The sequence below is a fragment of the Cucurbita pepo genome, chromosome 13 (genome assembly GCF_057944985.1).
Source record: "Cucurbita pepo subsp. pepo isolate OVF chromosome 13, ASM5794498v1, whole genome shotgun sequence".
In the NCBI taxonomy this organism is placed as follows: domain Eukaryota; kingdom Viridiplantae; phylum Streptophyta; class Magnoliopsida; order Cucurbitales; family Cucurbitaceae; genus Cucurbita; species Cucurbita pepo.
The window spans coordinates 13226246-13243385 of NC_141810.1; the positions used below are offsets into that span (position 1 = coordinate 13226246).

Here is a 17140-nt window from a genome sequence, read left to right on the forward strand (position 1 = left end):
TAAGAAGTAAAAAAAGTGTTAAAAGATTCTTTGTACCAAAATTAGTTCATGTCCTAGAATAATCTCTGATAATGAAGGGGGCACAAGACGAAGGGCATAGAAATATAGGGTAGGGGTCCAATATAGTTTAAATTATTGAAGAAATAAGATGCATGTAACCAATGCCACACCTTTTTGAAAAGCTGTTGGCTTCTAGGTATCTTCCACCTCACATCTTCAATGATTTATCCTTGTCCTAAACTATAATGTCTACGAGAGTCAAGATCGGCCAATAAGACAATAGGGTTTCAAACTCGTGGACTAGTGGCACACAAACCGGGGGAAGGCCCCCCAAGGAGAAGGGGGACATGGAGTACAACGTTAATGTGGGTGTGTTCGACAAGAACACATCGGGGCATCCATCAAAAAGCCATTAGGGGCCGTTAGAAGTTGCACGATAGAGTAATATTGTAGCATACGTAGCTAACTGAATCCAATTCATAAACTCAGAAACGTAATAAAGTTCGTTCCTTTTTGTCAAGTAGATAAAGAAATATGTACCCAAATCACTTTTGTTTTGCCTCCAACTCTATTGAAACGAAGCTAAGAAAGATATGAACAGTATCAAAGGTTGCTGGTTTAGGGGTAGGGTACGTTACTAAAGGTCCTCGAACTTTCCGTTAGTTTTTCTTTTGGGCAGTTGTTCACCGTTGGATCTCACCCGTACAACCTCCCATAGTTTTCGTTATGGAGATATTTTTTTTCTCACTAAAGAATATATCCACTGTTCACTATTATAAATTATTTTCATCATTAATCTCAACTCGAGCCATCTATCTGGCATCTAGCATCGTTAAAGGGTTCCTACGACACACTAAACTTGTGGTGTCAGAAGAGGATATACGAGATCTTACATTGGTTGGAGAGGGTAACGACACATTCTTTATAAGGGTGTGGAGACCTCTCCTTAGTAGATGCATTTTAAAACCGTGAGGCTGACGACGATACATAACGAGTCAAAATAGACAATATCTACTAGCAGGGTATCTACCAACGCCACTTCAATTTAGGTCAACAAGGTTTTAGTGACACCTTTCTCGACAATCTCTATCTCAAATTTCACTATAATTATACTCTCGAGATTTGAGCATAAGCTCTCATAATTTTGCTTTTGATTTTCCGAAAAAGTCGCGTAAAGATACGATCTTAATTAATTAACGTGGGCACCGACAACTCGAACCGCAATAGATATATATTGATTCACTATTTCACTCGCAATTATTGGAGTCTCTTAATCTTAGTACAAAACATAAAGCTTCAAACTTAACCAAACAATCCACTATTTCACTCACATGGCCTCGCCGACACGACCCATTTGGTAAAGTTCTGAAGAGTTACAGCATCAGCTCTGTAATATTTCTGAGTGAATTCAAGCAGCTCCGACCAGGCAAAATCCGGATACTTCCTCGACCCACCGCCGACAACAAGTTTCTCCGGTGGCCTCACCACCTTGTCTTTCCTCGGACAAAGGAAAAATGCCAACGACCTCCTCTCCTTGTGTTTGTTCACCAACGCCCGGTGCACGCAGCTTTTGTATTCCCCATTACAAAGTGCCTTCACAAAAATGTTCAACCTAAATTAGGTCAAGTGATAATTTGAATATGAGTTATGAGCCGTGTGTTTTAGGTAACCCGTCATTAATAGTCACTCTACGTGCTGGTTGCAGAAAATGGTTATCAATAAAGAGGGATATTGATTTTCATGCGGTAAAGGTTATATGTTGTGTGTATAACCCGACACTAATGTTTACCATACTGGGTGATTGCAGAAAATGGTCATCAAAATAAGGGTTACATGTTGTTTCAGGTAACCCGTCATTGATAATTATTTTAAGAAATAAAAAGGGATGTTGATTTTCATATGGTATTACACACTATGTGTATCGGGTAATCAGCCACTAATGGTTATCAAGATAAGGATTATGTGCTTGGAGCAGGTAATTACAGAAAATGGTTATAAGGTAAGAGTTCGGGTAACCGAGATTGATAATCATTTTAGGAAGTAAAAGTGGATGTTTCGAGTAATTAATCGTTAACGTCCCTTTGTTGTATTTGAAAAGGAAAAGGGTTTGATTTTGTATTTAGTTTGGGGAACTAACCATGAAGATGTCACCAACGTTAATAACGAGTGCATTTTGAGATGGTGGAACGGTGTGCCATTTGTTGTCGGCGAAGACTTCAAGGCCACCGACCTGGTCCTGGTGGAGGATGGTCAAGCCTGTTGGATCACAATGAGGCCCTGTGCCAAGGGCCACGCTGCCTTGTTCGCATATTGGGTAGCTATTCAATCGCATTATGGAGGTTCCATCCTCAAAAAACTTGCGAAAATGTGACCTCTCCACGCCCAAACTTATGCCCAAAAGCTCCGTTAATGCAAGCCCCAAGTCCCTCATGGCCTCGCAATACTTCTCATATAAAGCCCTATTAATTGAACCACTGTTACGATCGCGATCGCACAACAACGCACATTTTATAGAAAACCCATTATTAAAATTCATCGATCTTACCCTATTTCTTGAAATTCATGGCCTAGCATGGAAGAGAAGAAATCCACCACAAGGGGTTCATTATTGGAGCTTTTGCAATGGTCAAACCCAAAGGAGAAAGTTTCCTTCCAAGGCAGCTTTGAGGAAAAGCGATTAGAATGGGCAGTGGAAAAGCCCCACATTTTGGTAGAGGCCGTGGTTTTAAGGTTGAAAGGGAGGTTAAAAAGAGGGCCCATTTTGTCAAGGGCGGTGGCCAACAGGCTTTGATCCACGCCATGGTTGATCACTTGGAAGAACCCATGTTTCATGCAGGCTGTCCTTACGATGTGGGTGTTAGATTGAATGGCACGATGACCTATATGGGTCACGACCTCATGTATTTATAGATGCGTATAATGAAGATTACATTCCAAATCTATGATTTGGTAACAAACCATAAAATCATAGATTTGGTAACAAACCCTTCAAATCATAAACTAGTAAATCTTAGACTATTTTAGTATATACAGTTATGATCTATTTTAGGTTTAACACCCCCCCTCAATCTGGACGATGTACTACTAAGTTCAGATTGCGCCTAAAATAGCTAAAAGAAGGAGCTGGCAGTGGCTTTGTCATGATATCGGCGAGCTGATCCTTGGAAGATATGAGTCGAACATCAAGCTGACGAGTCGATACTCGTTCACGAACGAAGTGATAATCAACCTCAACATGCTTCGTCCGTCGATGAAAGATTGGATTGGCGGATAGGTAGGTGGCACCAATGTTGTCACACCATAGGCTAGGCGCTCGCGCTTGCGAGATCCCGAGCTCACGCAAGAGAACTTGGATCCAAATTAATTCGGCAGTGGCATCAGCAACCGCCTTATATTCGGCTTCCGTACTAGAACGAGAAACTGTCGATTGTTTCCTCGAACTCCAAGAGATAAGATTGCCACCAAAGAAGATCACATAGCCTCCAGTGCTTCGACGATCATCAGGATTCCCAGCCCAATCAGCATCTGAAAAGGCACTCAACAAATCAGTGCTGGACTTTGTAAGACACAAACCCATATCAATAGTGTCATGTAGATAACGGAGAATTCGTTTGACTGCCGCCCAATGTATAGAAGTCGGAGAGGACATGAACTGACACACTCTGTTGACACAGAAGGATATATCAGGACGTGTCAGAGACAAATATTGGAGAGCACCAACGACACTTCGATAGCGAGTAGTATCCTCAGGTGAGAGCTTTTCACCACCATTCAATAACAACTTCTCACTGGGAAGCATAGGTGTGGGCACACCTTTGGAGGTGAGCATATTGGTTCTGGCTAATAAATCTCGAATGTATTTATGTTGTGTCAGAATAAGTCCACTAGAAGTATGGCGGACCTCAATCCCAAGAAAATAACTCAAAATACCAAGATCCTTGACGGCAAAATCATCCTGAAGCTGTGTAAGAAGTTTCTCAGTAGCCGTAGAAGATGAGCTGATGATAATAATATCATCAACGTAGATGAGAATATACATCTGAATGCCCGTTTTGTTAAAAATAAAAAGAGAGACATCAGCCTTTGAAGGTGTAAAATCCAGCTGTAATAGTTTGGAGCTAAGGCGAGAAAACCAGGCACGCGGAGCTTGTTTAAGGCCATAAAGCGACTTATCCAGCTTGCAGAGATAACCAGGGTGTTGAGAATCCACAAATCCAGGGGGCTGCTTCATATAAACATCTTCATTAAGAAGGCCATGAAGAAAAGCATTTTGAATATCAATCTGCCGAATAGCCCAACCACGAGAAATAGCAAGAGATAATAAGAGCCGAATGGTAGTGGGCTTAACAACTGGACTAAAGGTATCATCATAATCGACGCCATACTGCTGTTTAAAACCTTTAGCAACCAGGCGTGCTTTGTAGCGATCAATAGAGCCATCTGGCTTTTGTTTGAGTTTGAAAACCCATTTGCAATCAATAACGTTAAGACCAGCACGAGGAGGAACTAAGTGCCATGTCTTATTTTTTTGAAGTGCCTGAAATTCATCATTCATTGCCTGACGCCAGAGGGGATGCTCCATAGCAGTAATATGTGAAGTAGGTTCAGAGGCAGAAGACCGAGCTACAAGATATGTTACTGTTCCATCTGTACGCACCTTGGGTTTCTTGATATTGTGCTTCAATCGAGTACCATACGGATGAGTAGTAGGTGCAGAATCCACATTTGAGGGGACGGCCGTATCAGCCGTTGCGAGGGGAGCAACCGATGCTACAGCAGTTGGTTGACCAACGGCCGAGGATTCGACCGGGCATTGCGCAATATCATCTGCTGGCGGAGAAGCCGATGCCTCAATCATTGGCGGAACAACCAACGCCGATTCGAATGGCAGCGACGCGGAGGATTGTTGCGGCAATTCCGAAGCTGATGTAGACACCAAATTTTCTGCATCCAAAGAGTTAGTAGGCCCAGACATATGCATGTGATCATTCTCCAAATTAGTACTGCTATTACCCAAATGCAAGGTGCACAAATCAGGGGCATTATGCGTCGACTGCATGATTGGGGAAGAATTAGGTGAGGCTCTCTTGAATGGAAAAACATTTTCATCAAATATGACATCTCTAGACATATAGACACGACCAGAATCGGTGTCAAGACACTTATACCCTTTATGTGAAGAACTGTAGCCTAGAAAGACACATTCCTTTGATCGAAAAGAGAGCTTTTGTTTGTTATAAGGACGAAGATGAGGCCAACAAGCACACCCAAAAATTTTTAATAAGGAGTAATTTGGTGGGGTATGAAAAAGAAGCTCTAAGGGGCATTTTTTATCGATGACACGAGTAGGAAGACGATTGATGAGATATGTGGCTGTAAGAAACGCGTCGTCCCAAAATTTAATAGGTACATGAGCATGAGCTAGAAGGGCTAGGCCAGTTTCAACAATATGACGATGCTTGCGTTCAGCAGACCCATTTTGTTGATGTGTGTGAGGGCACGAAACACGATGACCAATTCCAAGGGAACGAAAAAATGTGTTGTGAATTTTCTGATATTCCCCACCCCAATCAGATTGAACCCACTTGATTTTAGTATCTAGGAGGCGCTCAACATGAGCTTGGAATTGCAAAAATATACGAGGAGCTTCTGTACGATCATGCATCAAATAGATCCACGAAAATTTACTGAAATCATCAATGAAACTAATATAATATTTAAAACCCCCAACAGATGGAGGTGCAGGGCCCCAAACATCCGAAAAAATAAGTTCCAAAGGTGACGAAGACCTATGGGAAAAACTAGTATATGGTAATCGATGACTCTTTGCTAACTGACACGCATTACAAACTGACAAAGATGACTCACTAGCACACGAAATATTATTTAGACGCAAAATGGATTTTATTACTTGAGATGAAGGATGTCCAAGACGAGCATGCCATTGGGCGTGAGTAGTAGATCTGCTCACCAAGGCGTGCTTGAGATTATCGACATCGGATGGCTTAATAGGATAAAGACCAGATTCACACCTCCCATTTAGGAGACTTTTCCTCGACTGTCGATCCTTTATAGAAAAATGCCAAGGATGGAATTCAAAAAATACGTCATTATCACGAGAAAATTTATGAACAGAAAGAAGATGTTTGGAAATTTCAGGCACATGCAAAATATTACGCAACGCAAGAGGACGAGTAGCAGTATTAATTAGAGAATGACCAGTATGCAAAACACGCAAACCTGCTCCATTGCCGACTTGAACTTGTTCACCTCCATGATAACGTTCACGCACAGCGAGACGATCCAGGTCACTGGTGATATGGTCCGTAGCGCCTGTGTCGCTGTACCAATTTGGGTCAATCTTGTAAGAGGAAGTAGCCGCCAGTGCCGTAGGAGGAGCAGAAGAAGGTTCATCTTGATAGGACTCATCCATCCTATGCCAGCAGCGGATAGCAGTATGCCCCACTTTGCCGCAGATCTGGCAGGAAGGACGAGCAGAAGGGCCACGACGATCACCAGCAGGACGAGAGGGTGCATAACCTTGAGAACGACCACGACCGCGATCCCTACGCCCACGATTCTTCTGCTGACCACCACGACTAGCATAATTGGCAGAAGATCCAAGATTTAACTGAAGTTCAGCCTGGTGTTGTAGTTGGCGAGCTTCATACGTCATTAGATGTGCAAACACATCATCAAGGGTGAGGGCTTCACTCTTGGTAGTCATTGAGGTGACGAAGGGATCATAGTCAGGGCCAAGACCAGCGAGAAGATACGCGATCACATCATCATCCTGCAAGGCAGAGCCGGCGGCGGCCAGCTCGGTGGCTAGCCCTTTGATCTTGCAAAAATAATTTGCAGCAGATTGATCTCGTTTCTTGGACGTGGCAAGCTCAACACGAATCTGAGTAGTGCGAGCACGAGTTGACGATGAAAACATCCGCTGCAGGGTATCCCACGCCTCCTTGGACGTAGTAGCGGCAACCACATCATGAAGAATCTCCTCAGACATGGAGGAGAGAAGGCCGCTAAGGACTTGTTGATCCTGATCATACCACTGATTATAGGCCGGATTAGAGACCAGCTCAGCACCAGCAGCAGTTGAGGAAGGGATCAGCTTGGCAGGTGCAACATTGGTGCCATCGAGGTAGCCCATAAGCTTCGTACTCCGTAGGTAGGGGAGGAGCTGGGCACGCCATATGATGAAGTTGTTTTTGGTTAGACGAATTGTGACAACATGGTGTAGAGGGATTGGATATTGTTTAAGGCCAAAAGTCGCCATGGTAGTTGAGACGGTGTTGGAGATGGTGGATGGAGAGGAGGAAGAAGACATGGCGAGGAGTTTAAAAAATAAACCTTGGCTCTGATACCATGTTAGATTGAATGGCACGATGACCTATATGGGTCACGACCTCATGTATTTATAGATGCGTATAATGAAGATTACATTCCAAATCTATGATTTGGTAACAAACCATAAAATCATAGATTTGGTAACAAACCCTTCAAATCATAAACTAGTAAATCTTAGACTATTTTAGTATATACAGTTATGATCTATTTTAGGTTTAACAGTGGGAAGCTTCGATGGTGGCCTTTTGATCGCCCTTGAGGAAGCCGTGAAGGTCGACGTGTGGCTCACTGAGCTTCTCATCATATGCGTCCACTAAATCCTCTTTAGGCCATATGAACTGAGAGGAGAGGACCAACAATGGGCTACTTGAATCCATTGCCATAAAACAAGTGAGGCTCAATGAATTGTGAGGAACTCTCTCACCACCATTTATATTTATTTGCTCATTTTAAGTTGTGTTAATGATTTGTAATGTGACATCATAAGAGACATAAACAAAGGTAGATGCTCCGACCCCCACATGCACTCATCAACCTCGTAACAATGTTGTTTCAATGGGGGGCCTCTTTTTTTCGTTTGATGTTCAAAAGACTCGATCCATCTATCCTAATATGCACGATCCTTTATAACAATCTAAACCCACTATTAACAGATATTGTCCGCTTTGGTCCATTACATATCGCGTCTATTAAGAAGAGGTTTTCACGCCCTTATAAGGAATGCTTTGTTTCCCTCTCGAACCGATGTGAGATCTCATAGTCTACCTCTCTTGAGAGCTAGTATCCTCGCTAGTACACCGTCTGGTGTCTGAGTTTGATATCATTTGTAATAACCCAAATTCACTTCTAGGAGATATTGTTTACTTTTGTTCATTAGGTACTGTTGGTTTTACACAAAATAATTATCGTTGTGTTGGGTTAGAACAAATTTACAACTTGATCGAAAAAAATGTTTCAATCTAAACTCGATCCAACCCACGAACACTCTTAATAAGAAAAAACGTGTAAAGAAGAGTTCAGACAACCTAGGCGTTACATCATTGGTCTTATCATTACTAAGAAAATGTCGGGCAAACCCTTCAAAGAAATGAAAGAATCCATGCCTTTTAAAAGTTGATCGATTCGTCATATAATTAGGAGGGGCCTCTAGCAACTTACATATACCTTAAACCCTCCAAATCATCCCATGCTTTCGGCCCGACACAAAATCCATCATCTCTCCCATTTTCATGATTTCTGATAATGGAAATCTCTTCCTAGCAGACGGTTTTAAAATCATTATGAAAATATTATGAACTTCTTAATGTTCAAACTATTTCAAGTCTAGATCTCAAACTTAGAGTTCAAAAGACATTTTTACCCTCCTTTGGTAAGGGGACATAAACGAGACATACTTATACTCGATGATCTCGTAAAGTTTTGGATATGGATAAAATGACAAGTAGAAATGTCCACAAGCGAGGATGAGGAAAGTTTCCCTAGTTAGCGCATAAATCATCTACGAGTGTAGTTGACTAGTAGTACCATTAGCCTAAACGCTCCGTATCCTTTGCGGTCGCCATTCTAATTCCTTCGCTATTGGAACTATCACTCCCGCTCCGTAAACTACGCTTGCTGCCTCCTGGGTCTCGTCTCAAGCTATAGTATAGACGGAGTTTCCTGTCTCCCGTCACGAATCCAGACAAAGAAAGGGTAGCTAGTGCCCTTAATCGAATGTCTTCGTTTCTGCCACATATTTTATTTCTCGTTCCCACTAAATTTTCTATTTATTCTTTTAGGAATTCCACACTCAAAAATTCTCGAGGATCGAAACGGGAATAAGCCCATAGCTCAAACATCCCATACATTTTCATTCCTTATAAATTTTTTATATTTATTTTTCTAATTTTTTTATTAAGTTCAATTTTTACTCTAAAATTTTCATTTTACCAAATTCATCCTAAAATTTGGATAATATTAAAATAATAATTAATACGTGTAAGCGCTAGATTTAGCCACGTAAGCACATTATCCAGAAGTTATCAAAGAATGGACCGGAGATGATGACGTGTCACAAAATTGAAAACCCTCAACCAATCAGAAAAAACTTAGCCTCACCTTATTTTTTATAATTAAAATCGTGGAAAGGAAGATGAATGTGTGTGGAGGGAGATGGGCGGACTTGGATTTTGGGCCAACGCGAAGGTCTTTGAATCATTGTCCACATGAGCGACTGCAAACCAGACGACAATGGCTGCCTCTGGTTCTGATTCTGAATCTGATTTTGAAAGATGAAGGTGAAGAAGAAGAGCCGTAAGTTGTTATGCGTCGTCTTCCATGGCTTTTCAGTGTGCTTCTTACTCTGTTCTTCGATTGCCAGCCAAGCCTAAGTTCGAATTTGTTGTGAGGAAGAAGCCTGTTGTTCTGTGTTCTTCTTTTCGTAGGACTCAGGCTTCTTACAATACTCTCGTCTCTGAGGTACCATTCTCTTTCCTTCTCTGTTCTTTCCATTTGTTTCTAGGTCGTCTGGGTTTGATTCAATCTCGGTTGATTTGAAGGGTTTTTTGTGGGTGAATGAATCTATTGTGTTCTGTTAATGTCGTGCTTAGAGATTTTCCTTGTCTGATTTTGATCTGCATTTTGTTCTTCAATGTTTGTGGTTTCCTTCTCGATCGACTTGAAGCCTGAGAGTTAAAAGGATTCTGTTGTTGAGTTTTGGGTTTCTTTGAGAATGTATCGTAAGAAATCGCGACCCTCCACTCTCCACAATGGTATGATATTGTTCACTTTAAGCATGAATTCTCGTGGCTTTGCTTAAGGCTTTATATCAATGGAGATGGTATTCCTGTCTAATAAACTTATGATCAACCCTTTAATTAGCCAATGTAAGACTCATTTTCCAACAATCCTCAATCATCTTCCCCTCGAACAAAGTCATAGAGCCTCCCTTGAGGCCTATGAAGCCCTCGAACAGCCTCCCCTTAATAGAGGCTTGACTCCTTCTCTGGAACCCTCGAACAAAGTATACCATAGAGTTTCCCTTGAGGTCTATGGAGCCTTTGAATAGCCTCCCCTTAATCGAGGCTCGACTCCTTCTCTGGACAAAGTATACCCTTTGTTACTTTTGACTACACTTTCAAGGCTCTCAACTTCTTTGTTCGACGTTTGAGGATTCTATTGACATGGTTAAGTTAAGGATATGACTCTGATACCATGTTAGGAATCACGACCCTCCACAATGGTATGATATTGTACACTTTGAGCATAAGCTCTCATGGTTTTGCTTTTGGTTTTCGTAAAAGGCCTCATACCAATAGAGATGTATTCCTTACTTATAAACCCTTGATCAACCCCTTAATTAGTTGATATGGAACTCCTCTCCCAACCATCCTCAACACTAAGGCTAAAATTCTCGATGATGCATATGAAATGGGTTGCTGGATTTTCATTGTGCAATGTCCGTAGATATTGCTAAGAAGTTCAGCAGTTGAGTTACTATTGTGAACAGTAAATGCTGGATGATGTTTACAAAACCCATCATGTAATTTGCTTAGTTGGTTCCTTCAAATGAAATTTCTTGAACAGTTTGAACAATTATTGAATCAAAGCAGCCAAAATTCAAAAGGGTTCTTGCTGGTTCTTATTATGCATTGATCATTGGTAGGCTGTTAGGATATTGGTTCCTCCAGCAAGATTTGAAGCTACAAAGCTAAAAGTTGAATTCACTAGAGAGGTGAAGAAGTGTGCAGGGATCATCCCAAGAACATACATACTATCACACTGTGACTTCACTGCTAATCTCACCTTAACCATCTCTGATGTTATCAACCTTGATCAGGTACAAATCTATGGCTACTTCACTATCTTAATGGAACAATACATTGTTCTTTTCTTCTCATTTTTGGGTCTGTGAATGTTCATAGTTGAGAGGGTGGTACAACAAGGATGATGTGGTTGCTGAGTGGAAGAAAGTAAAGGATGAAATGTGTCTTCATGTTCATTGCTATGTCAGCGGTCCTAATTCTTTGCTCGACCTTGCTGCAGAGTTTAGATACCACATTTTCTCCAAAGAATTGCCTCTTGTAAGTTTATTTTCTATTACTATATCTCAAAGTTTGACATGGGGAACTGTAACAGCCCTGGCTCGATTCCCTGTCATGGTAGTTTAGCGGTAGAATAGTACCCTGCCACGGTATAGACTGGGGTACAATTCCCGGCCAGTGCATATTTTTCTTGTGAGATCCTACATTGGTTGGAGAGGAGAACGAAGCATCCCTTATAAGGGTGTGGAAACCTCTCTTTATTAGACACGTTTTAAAACTGTGTCACCGGGAAAAAGCGGACAATATCTGTTAGCAGTGAGCTTGAGCTTGGATGGTTACAGGAACTCTCATATTCAACCTACAACAATCGAAATGCTATAATAAGACTAAATGCCTCTCTTTTTGTTAAACCAGGTGCTTGAATCTGTCCTGTATGGAGATTCAATATTGTTTGGGGAGAATCCTGAGCTGCTAGATGCCTTGGTCAGGGTATATTTTCATTCTAGCTCGCCGAAGTACAATAGACTCGAATGCTGGGGGCCACTCAAGGATGCTGTACTGGTAAACTTGATAAGATGTTATGAAAATTTCATTGACTTGACGTCTTGTTTCTCAAACTTTGCTTTGCCTACACTTTCCAGGGGAGGCATCATCATATGCAAGGGCTTCTAAGGAGTAGCAAGGACGTGCCCTCTCCTAAAAAGTTGAGTAGCCCAAAATCAATCTTTCAAGCTCTCTTTGCCTTCATTATCTGTACTGCATTGCATAAACTGGTGAACTGATAAACTGCTTATCTCTAAGAAACTGCTGTCTTAATAAGTTTTATTCTCCATTTAATGCAATTTCTTTGTGGAAGGAGCAAAAGAGTACTCTTGTTCTGTTGAATGTATGAATCACTTTATTCTTTGACCAATAAAGGCATATTTGTTCCTGCATTGTGTTTTCAGAATCTAAGACCCATTGGCATGTTGACAAAGTGTTGTATGTTACGGAACAAAAGAGATGCCAAATGAACATAATATATAATGTATGCAGATCAGTGGCTCAATCTAAGACCCATCCAAAACAACATGAACAAATTCTAACACCTACTTCCTTACAAAATGGATGGCTTTGTTCATGAATATGCAACAACCTCATTAAGGAACCTCACAATCGCCTGCCTATACTAGAACGACGACAAAGAAAAAATAAGGTCAGTCTTTACTATTCGAGTCTCAGAATGGTCGGTTGGATTTGGAGGATGAAGATGTGTTGGCCTTGGAAAAATCCACCAGTTCTTTGAAAAGGGCCTCCTCATGCTCTGCAGCTCTGGTCGGGGTGGAAGGACCAAGCGACAGATTCTTGGTATTCCCGACTATCTTGTCATAAGAACTATAGCCGTTGCTCAAATGGGGCGAAGTGCCTCCTGTAACAGCTTTTTGTTGCTCAAAATATTGTTGTCTTTGATTATATCTTGAGGGTGGGGGAGGGAGGGAGCTTGGTGTTGCGGAGGGCGGGTTTGTGGACATGCTTCTTGGGGGTGGCTCGACGAATAAAGGCTGTCTGGTGTAGAAAGGTGAGGAAGATGAAGTTGTTGGTGAAGGTGGGGAAGTTGTAGGTGTATAAGATGGTGGCTCTACCGTCCTTGGAGACCCTTCACGCTTGTACACATCGCCGCTAAGATGATCAATCATTTCTGCACCAGTTGTCTTCTTTAATGAGGGTGAAGGAAGCGGACTTACTCGAGATGATTGACCGTTTGCCAGTTTCCTGTCCCTTGCATAAATGTGATCTCTTGTTGACCTGCAAGTCATGTATAACAGTTACAATGACATTCTACTTTTTATAGAATGGAACAAGGTAAGGGGACTCAATTATTGGCACCTGCGAGCTAATGGTGTAAAATCATCTTCTGACTCATCCTCCTCGGGGTCCATATATGGAACCGATGGAACGGGAGGAGGTTCTGTTCTTCTAGCTTCCGTTGTAAACGTTCCTTTTGCAATGTCATCATGGTAGCTGAGTACACGCTGCAGACTGTCATTCAACACCAATCCTTGACATAACCGTTCCTCATCTCTGAAATGGGAGCAAACAGCACAAGTCAGAGGTTAAGTCTACGGTAATAAATAAAGCTGGCACGATATCTTACGTTGACTCATTCACAAGTATCACGACACGGCTCTGGTAGGAACGGCATTGATCAACAAGATCGACAATAACTTCATGCTTCAAAGCCTGTCGACATGAAATAGTCAAAATGTCGAACGAAAAAGGACAAATTGTGCATTATGTCTCATATGAGTTTCCTCAAACTCTTTCTTTTACAACATGAAGACACTTTTAGAGGAATACCTCTGGAGTCTTCGGATCTAACGCATCGAGCATTTCCAACAAAACATCTGCTATCCCCTGTCCATTTTGAATTTCTGGCAAGCTGTTTAAGTTCAGATTATAATCAGAGTTGAATCCAGAGAGGCAATGACAAATTGAAAAGAAACAACTAGACTCGAGCTAGAAGAATGAAGTGGACCGACGCATTGGATCGCTTCATAGCCCGTTGCTTTTTCAAAACGACGAGTCCAAAGGGAATTAAAACGTTACCTTAAACCAGAAGCATCAGACTGAAGAGAAACCTGAGCAGCAAGATCATCATAGGGTGAAGCATGTTGCTCAATAACAGGGTGTATCTGAGGTGGACTTAAGAACTGCCCAACGTTCTCTCGTCTTGGTGGAAATCGAAATCCAGCATTCTGTATTACGAAACGAAAACAAATGAGTACTGCAAAAAGATTTCCCAACACACTGTCAAAGGTTTAAAAGGTTACATATCAGAGTAAAAGATAACTCACCTTCAATTCATTGTAGGCTGCATAGTACTGTGGATACTTTCCCTTGGAGCCACCCCCAAATGTTGCTTGCCATGCATCTACCAAAGTTAATATCTTGTCCCGAACAGTCGAATCAGGCTGCTAGGATTTAAAAAAACACATTAAACTGTTTGTCCGGGTTTGCGATGTATACTTAACCAAGTAACACAGGATAGATTCATGTCGAAGTTCACAGATACCTTCTTTTTTACAATTTTAACCATTTCGTGCAGGATATTACGATCTACGATCAGCTTAAAAACAGTATCGCCACAATTTTTGCTTAGAGCATCCAATGCCTGGATCAATAGTAACAAAATTAAGTTTCAGCCATTGGTTGTTACAAAGAAAAGAGCACAACCCAGAAATCTGATATTGTTGTTTATGGTAAACATTCAACAAAGACTAAGAAGACTCACATAGAGAGCTAGAAGTTGTGTTTTAGGATTTTTGCTAGCCAGGCGCTTCTTGAGTATCTTCAATGCATCCTTTGCTTGCCTATGAATTACCCATTTAAAGCCAGAGTCCACATTTAAAATCACAACAGAGAATAGATATTCGGTTGAAAGAAGTTATAATTGGTTAGTCGTGTTGAGGATTGTAGGAAAAGGAGTCCTACATCGGCCAATTAAGGGGTTGATCATGGGTGCATAAGTAAGGAACACATCTCCATTGGTACGAGACCTTTTTGGGGAAATCATAAGTAAGCCAAGAGAGCTTATGCTCAAAATGGACAATATCATACCATTGTAGAGGATCGTGATTCCTAACATGGTATCAGAGTCATGCCCTTAACTTAGTCATGTCAAAAGAATCCTAATATATCGAACAAATAAGTTGTAAGCTTCGAAGGTGTAGTCAAAAGTGACTAAGTGTCGAACAAAGAGTGTAACTTTATTCGAGAGCTCCAGAGAAAGAGTCAAGCCTCGATTAAGGGAAGACTGTTCGAGGGTTTCATAGGCCTTATGGGAGGCTCTATGGTGTACTTTGTTCGAGGAGAGGATTGTTGGGAAAAGAGTCCCACGTCGGCTAATTATAGGGTTGATCATGAGTTTATAAGTAAAGATTGTTGAGGATCGTTAAGGATCGTGAGTTTATAAGTACGGAAGCAGACAACAATGGGTGGAGTCCAAAGAACCCAATTGGAAGGGAAAAAAAAACTTGTCAGCAACAAAAACCTGCTTTCGTTGGTTTCGAGTTCACGAAGGTAAGTGTAAACAACTCATAGATATTCATTTCAGACAACGTTGGGATTTTTACCTGGGATCCATGTTAATAATATCACAGAGCTCAATGTTTATGGCCCAATCAGGAGCTATAAGCACATCATTTGTGGCTCTCTCAGCGCAAGCAGCAGCAGCATTGGTAGACATATCTCTCTGAATCTTTTGCACCCCAATAGGGTCTTCTGTCCTTGAATCTCCTGAGAAACACAATCCAGCAGGATTTATGAAATTCAGCTACAAAAGTAACCTTAAGAAGTGAACTACACAAAGCTCTGTCGTGGAACAGAAGTCTATCAGAAATCATTGCCATCAATGGCTCTCCCTTTATACCTTTAAAAAATAAAGCAGCAACTCTGAAAAGGAGCAAAAAGAAGATATCAAGTGATTAGAGAATCACCAACAAATTCCTTGCCAATAAACAAGAACCCCATAAGCAAAATTTCTCAATAGAAAAGGGATGAAAGAAGAAGAGGGCGGACGGACTCGATTGTGAGCCAAACAACAGATGATTCAAGTGGACATACAAATCATAACATAACCCACTAAGACCCTTTGAGCATTAGCTCTCATAGCTTTGCCGAAGAAGCCGGGTTTCGGTATTCTTTACTTATAAATTCATGATAATCTCTAAAATAACACATAATAGGCAGAAATGGCGCAGCAAACCATAAAGCAGAAAAACTAAAGCAAAAGCAAAATTACCCAGAATCTAAAAGTAAACGCCAGGATCAACAAACGAAATAGATGGAACAGAGGAAAAGAAAAATGGACTGGGGCTGAAATGAAGCATACCTGCCTAGGGAATGAGCAGCCAAAAGTGGGGAGAAGTGTGTGTGTGTGTGTTCTTCGTTTTCGCTTTTCTTCGTGGAGGGGTTGCTTGTTCGATTAGTTTCAGACCCAACTTGGAATTTTCAGAGTTCCACAAACAAAGAAAAGAATGAAATAATGGGGAAAAAATGGAAACCCCGCGTAAGAACACGAACCACGGAGTCCCGTGATAGACGAATTCCTATGAATTCCTATGAATTCCTATGAATTCCTATGAATCCGAACAGCCAAATGAATTCAGTAAACGGTAAGCGGAATCAAAAAAGCATTATAAGAATCCATTACGATTTCTTTGTTCTTTCTTTGGTTTGGGTCTCCGGGTTTGACATTTTCTAAGTCTTCAGTGTGGGGAGACTTTGGGGAGTGGCTGATGCGTTTTGGAGCGTAGAACCGCGTTTTCCTGCTGGACTAAGACCATAGACCATCTGGTCCCACTTGGCTTGCCAATCTAACCGCATCGATGGCGTAGTAGACTTGCTGAGTACGTCAACCCGAAACGCTAATTGGGCCGATGGGTCGGGTCTGCAATCATGACGTTTTGCAACCCATAAGCTCATTTCTGATCTAAAATTCGAGTGTATAACTAAAAAATCCCAGTCCAAAATTGCAATACTCGGCCCAAAGTTAACTGGCCCAAGCCCAAATGTTACTTAAAATGAAAAAATTTGAATTTGAATTTGAATTTGAATTTGACGTATCACTACTCGACTCCACCATAATTGGAGCTGGAGCTTACTTGTGAGTGACGATATAACGTAAACAACAGAATCTTTGTCTCTTTTTCTTTAGAGATCTTCCAAATTATTCGTTTATGTTTTCAACCCAAATATAATTCAACAGATAATATATTTTATTGAAA

The 17140-nt window shown here is 41.3% G+C and overlaps 3 protein-coding genes and 1 non-coding gene across 9 annotated transcripts; 1 reads left to right on the top strand and 3 right to left on the bottom strand.

Annotated features, from left to right (window-relative positions):
* Positions 1-1323: 1323 nt before the first annotated feature.
* On the bottom strand, positions 1324-7730 carry LOC111808742 (gibberellin 20 oxidase 3-like). Its single transcript, XM_087129573.1, has 4 exons — positions 7574-7730; positions 2546-2879; positions 2138-2459; positions 1324-1593 (listed from the first exon to the last, which is right to left on the bottom strand). The coding sequence occupies exons 1-4, from the start codon at positions 7728-7730 to the stop codon at positions 1324-1326; spliced, it is 1083 nt and encodes a 360-aa protein (XP_086985699.1).
* LOC111791927 (small nucleolar RNA Z247) lies at positions 6663-6802 on the bottom strand. Its single transcript, XR_002814715.1, has one exon. It is a non-coding gene; the product is annotated as a small nucleolar RNA Z247 (small nucleolar RNA).
* Positions 7731-9571: 1841 nt separating the features above from the next.
* On the top strand, positions 9572-12310 carry LOC111809060 (magnesium dechelatase SGRL, chloroplastic-like). The gene is made up of 5 exons (XM_023695390.2): positions 9572-9810; positions 10997-11170; positions 11256-11414; positions 11790-11936; positions 12017-12310. The coding sequence occupies exons 1-5, from the start codon at positions 9670-9672 to the stop codon at positions 12155-12157; spliced, it is 762 nt and encodes a 253-aa protein (XP_023551158.2). The 5' UTR covers positions 9572-9669; the 3' UTR covers positions 12158-12310.
* Positions 12311-12378: 68 nt separating this feature from the next.
* Positions 12379-16660, bottom strand: LOC111809059 (TOM1-like protein 3). 6 transcript variants are annotated; one of them, XM_087116904.1, is made up of 11 exons: positions 16250-16660; positions 15784-15806; positions 15488-15650; positions 14647-14725; positions 14428-14526; positions 14210-14329; positions 13962-14110; positions 13713-13794; positions 13510-13595; positions 13242-13436; positions 12379-13160 (listed from the first exon to the last, which is right to left on the bottom strand). In XM_087116904.1, the coding sequence occupies exons 3-11, from the start codon at positions 15598-15600 to the stop codon at positions 12593-12595; spliced, it is 1491 nt and encodes a 496-aa protein (XP_086973030.1). In that variant the 5' UTR covers positions 15601-15650; positions 15784-15806; positions 16250-16660; the 3' UTR covers positions 12379-12592. The 6 variants fall into 6 exon arrangements, with proteins under 6 accessions (XP_086973030.1, XP_023551153.2, XP_023551157.2 ...); XM_023695385.2 differs by having other exon boundaries at positions 16246-16660; XM_023695389.2 differs by having other exon boundaries at positions 14210-14326; positions 16246-16659.
* Positions 16661-17140: the final 480 nt, after the last annotated feature.

Excerpts from the sequence above, each read along its gene's own strand:
- LOC111808742 (XM_087129573.1), bottom strand. The coding sequence starts at position 7,730 with ATGGATTCAAGTAGCCCATTGTTGGTCCTCTCCTCTCAGTTCATATGG. Across the intron at positions 2,880-7,573 it reads CACCATCGAAGCTTCCCACT|GTCATCGTGCCATTCAATCT; the intron begins GTTAAACCTAAA and ends TGACCCATATAG. Across the intron at positions 2,460-2,545 it reads CATGAATTTCAAGAAATAGG|GGCTTTATATGAGAAGTATT; the intron begins GTAAGATCGATG and ends TTCAATTAATAG.
- LOC111809060 (XM_023695390.2), top strand. The coding sequence starts at position 9,670 with ATGGCTTTTCAGTGTGCTTCTTACTCTGTTCTTCGATTGCCAGCCAAG. Across the intron at positions 11,171-11,255 it reads ATGTTATCAACCTTGATCAG|TTGAGAGGGTGGTACAACAA; the intron begins GTACAAATCTAT and ends GAATGTTCATAG. Across the intron at positions 11,937-12,016 it reads CACTCAAGGATGCTGTACTG|GGGAGGCATCATCATATGCA; the intron begins GTAAACTTGATA and ends TACACTTTCCAG.
- LOC111809059 (XM_087116904.1), bottom strand. The coding sequence starts at position 15,600 with ATGTCTACCAATGCTGCTGCTGCTTGCGCTGAGAGAGCCACAAATGAT. Across the intron at positions 14,111-14,209 it reads CAGCCTACAATGAATTGAAG|AATGCTGGATTTCGATTTCC; the intron begins GTGAGTTATCTT and ends TTCGTAATACAG. Across the intron at positions 13,161-13,241 it reads TTTACACCATTAGCTCGCAG|GTCAACAAGAGATCACATTT; the intron begins GTGCCAATAATT and ends CATGACTTGCAG.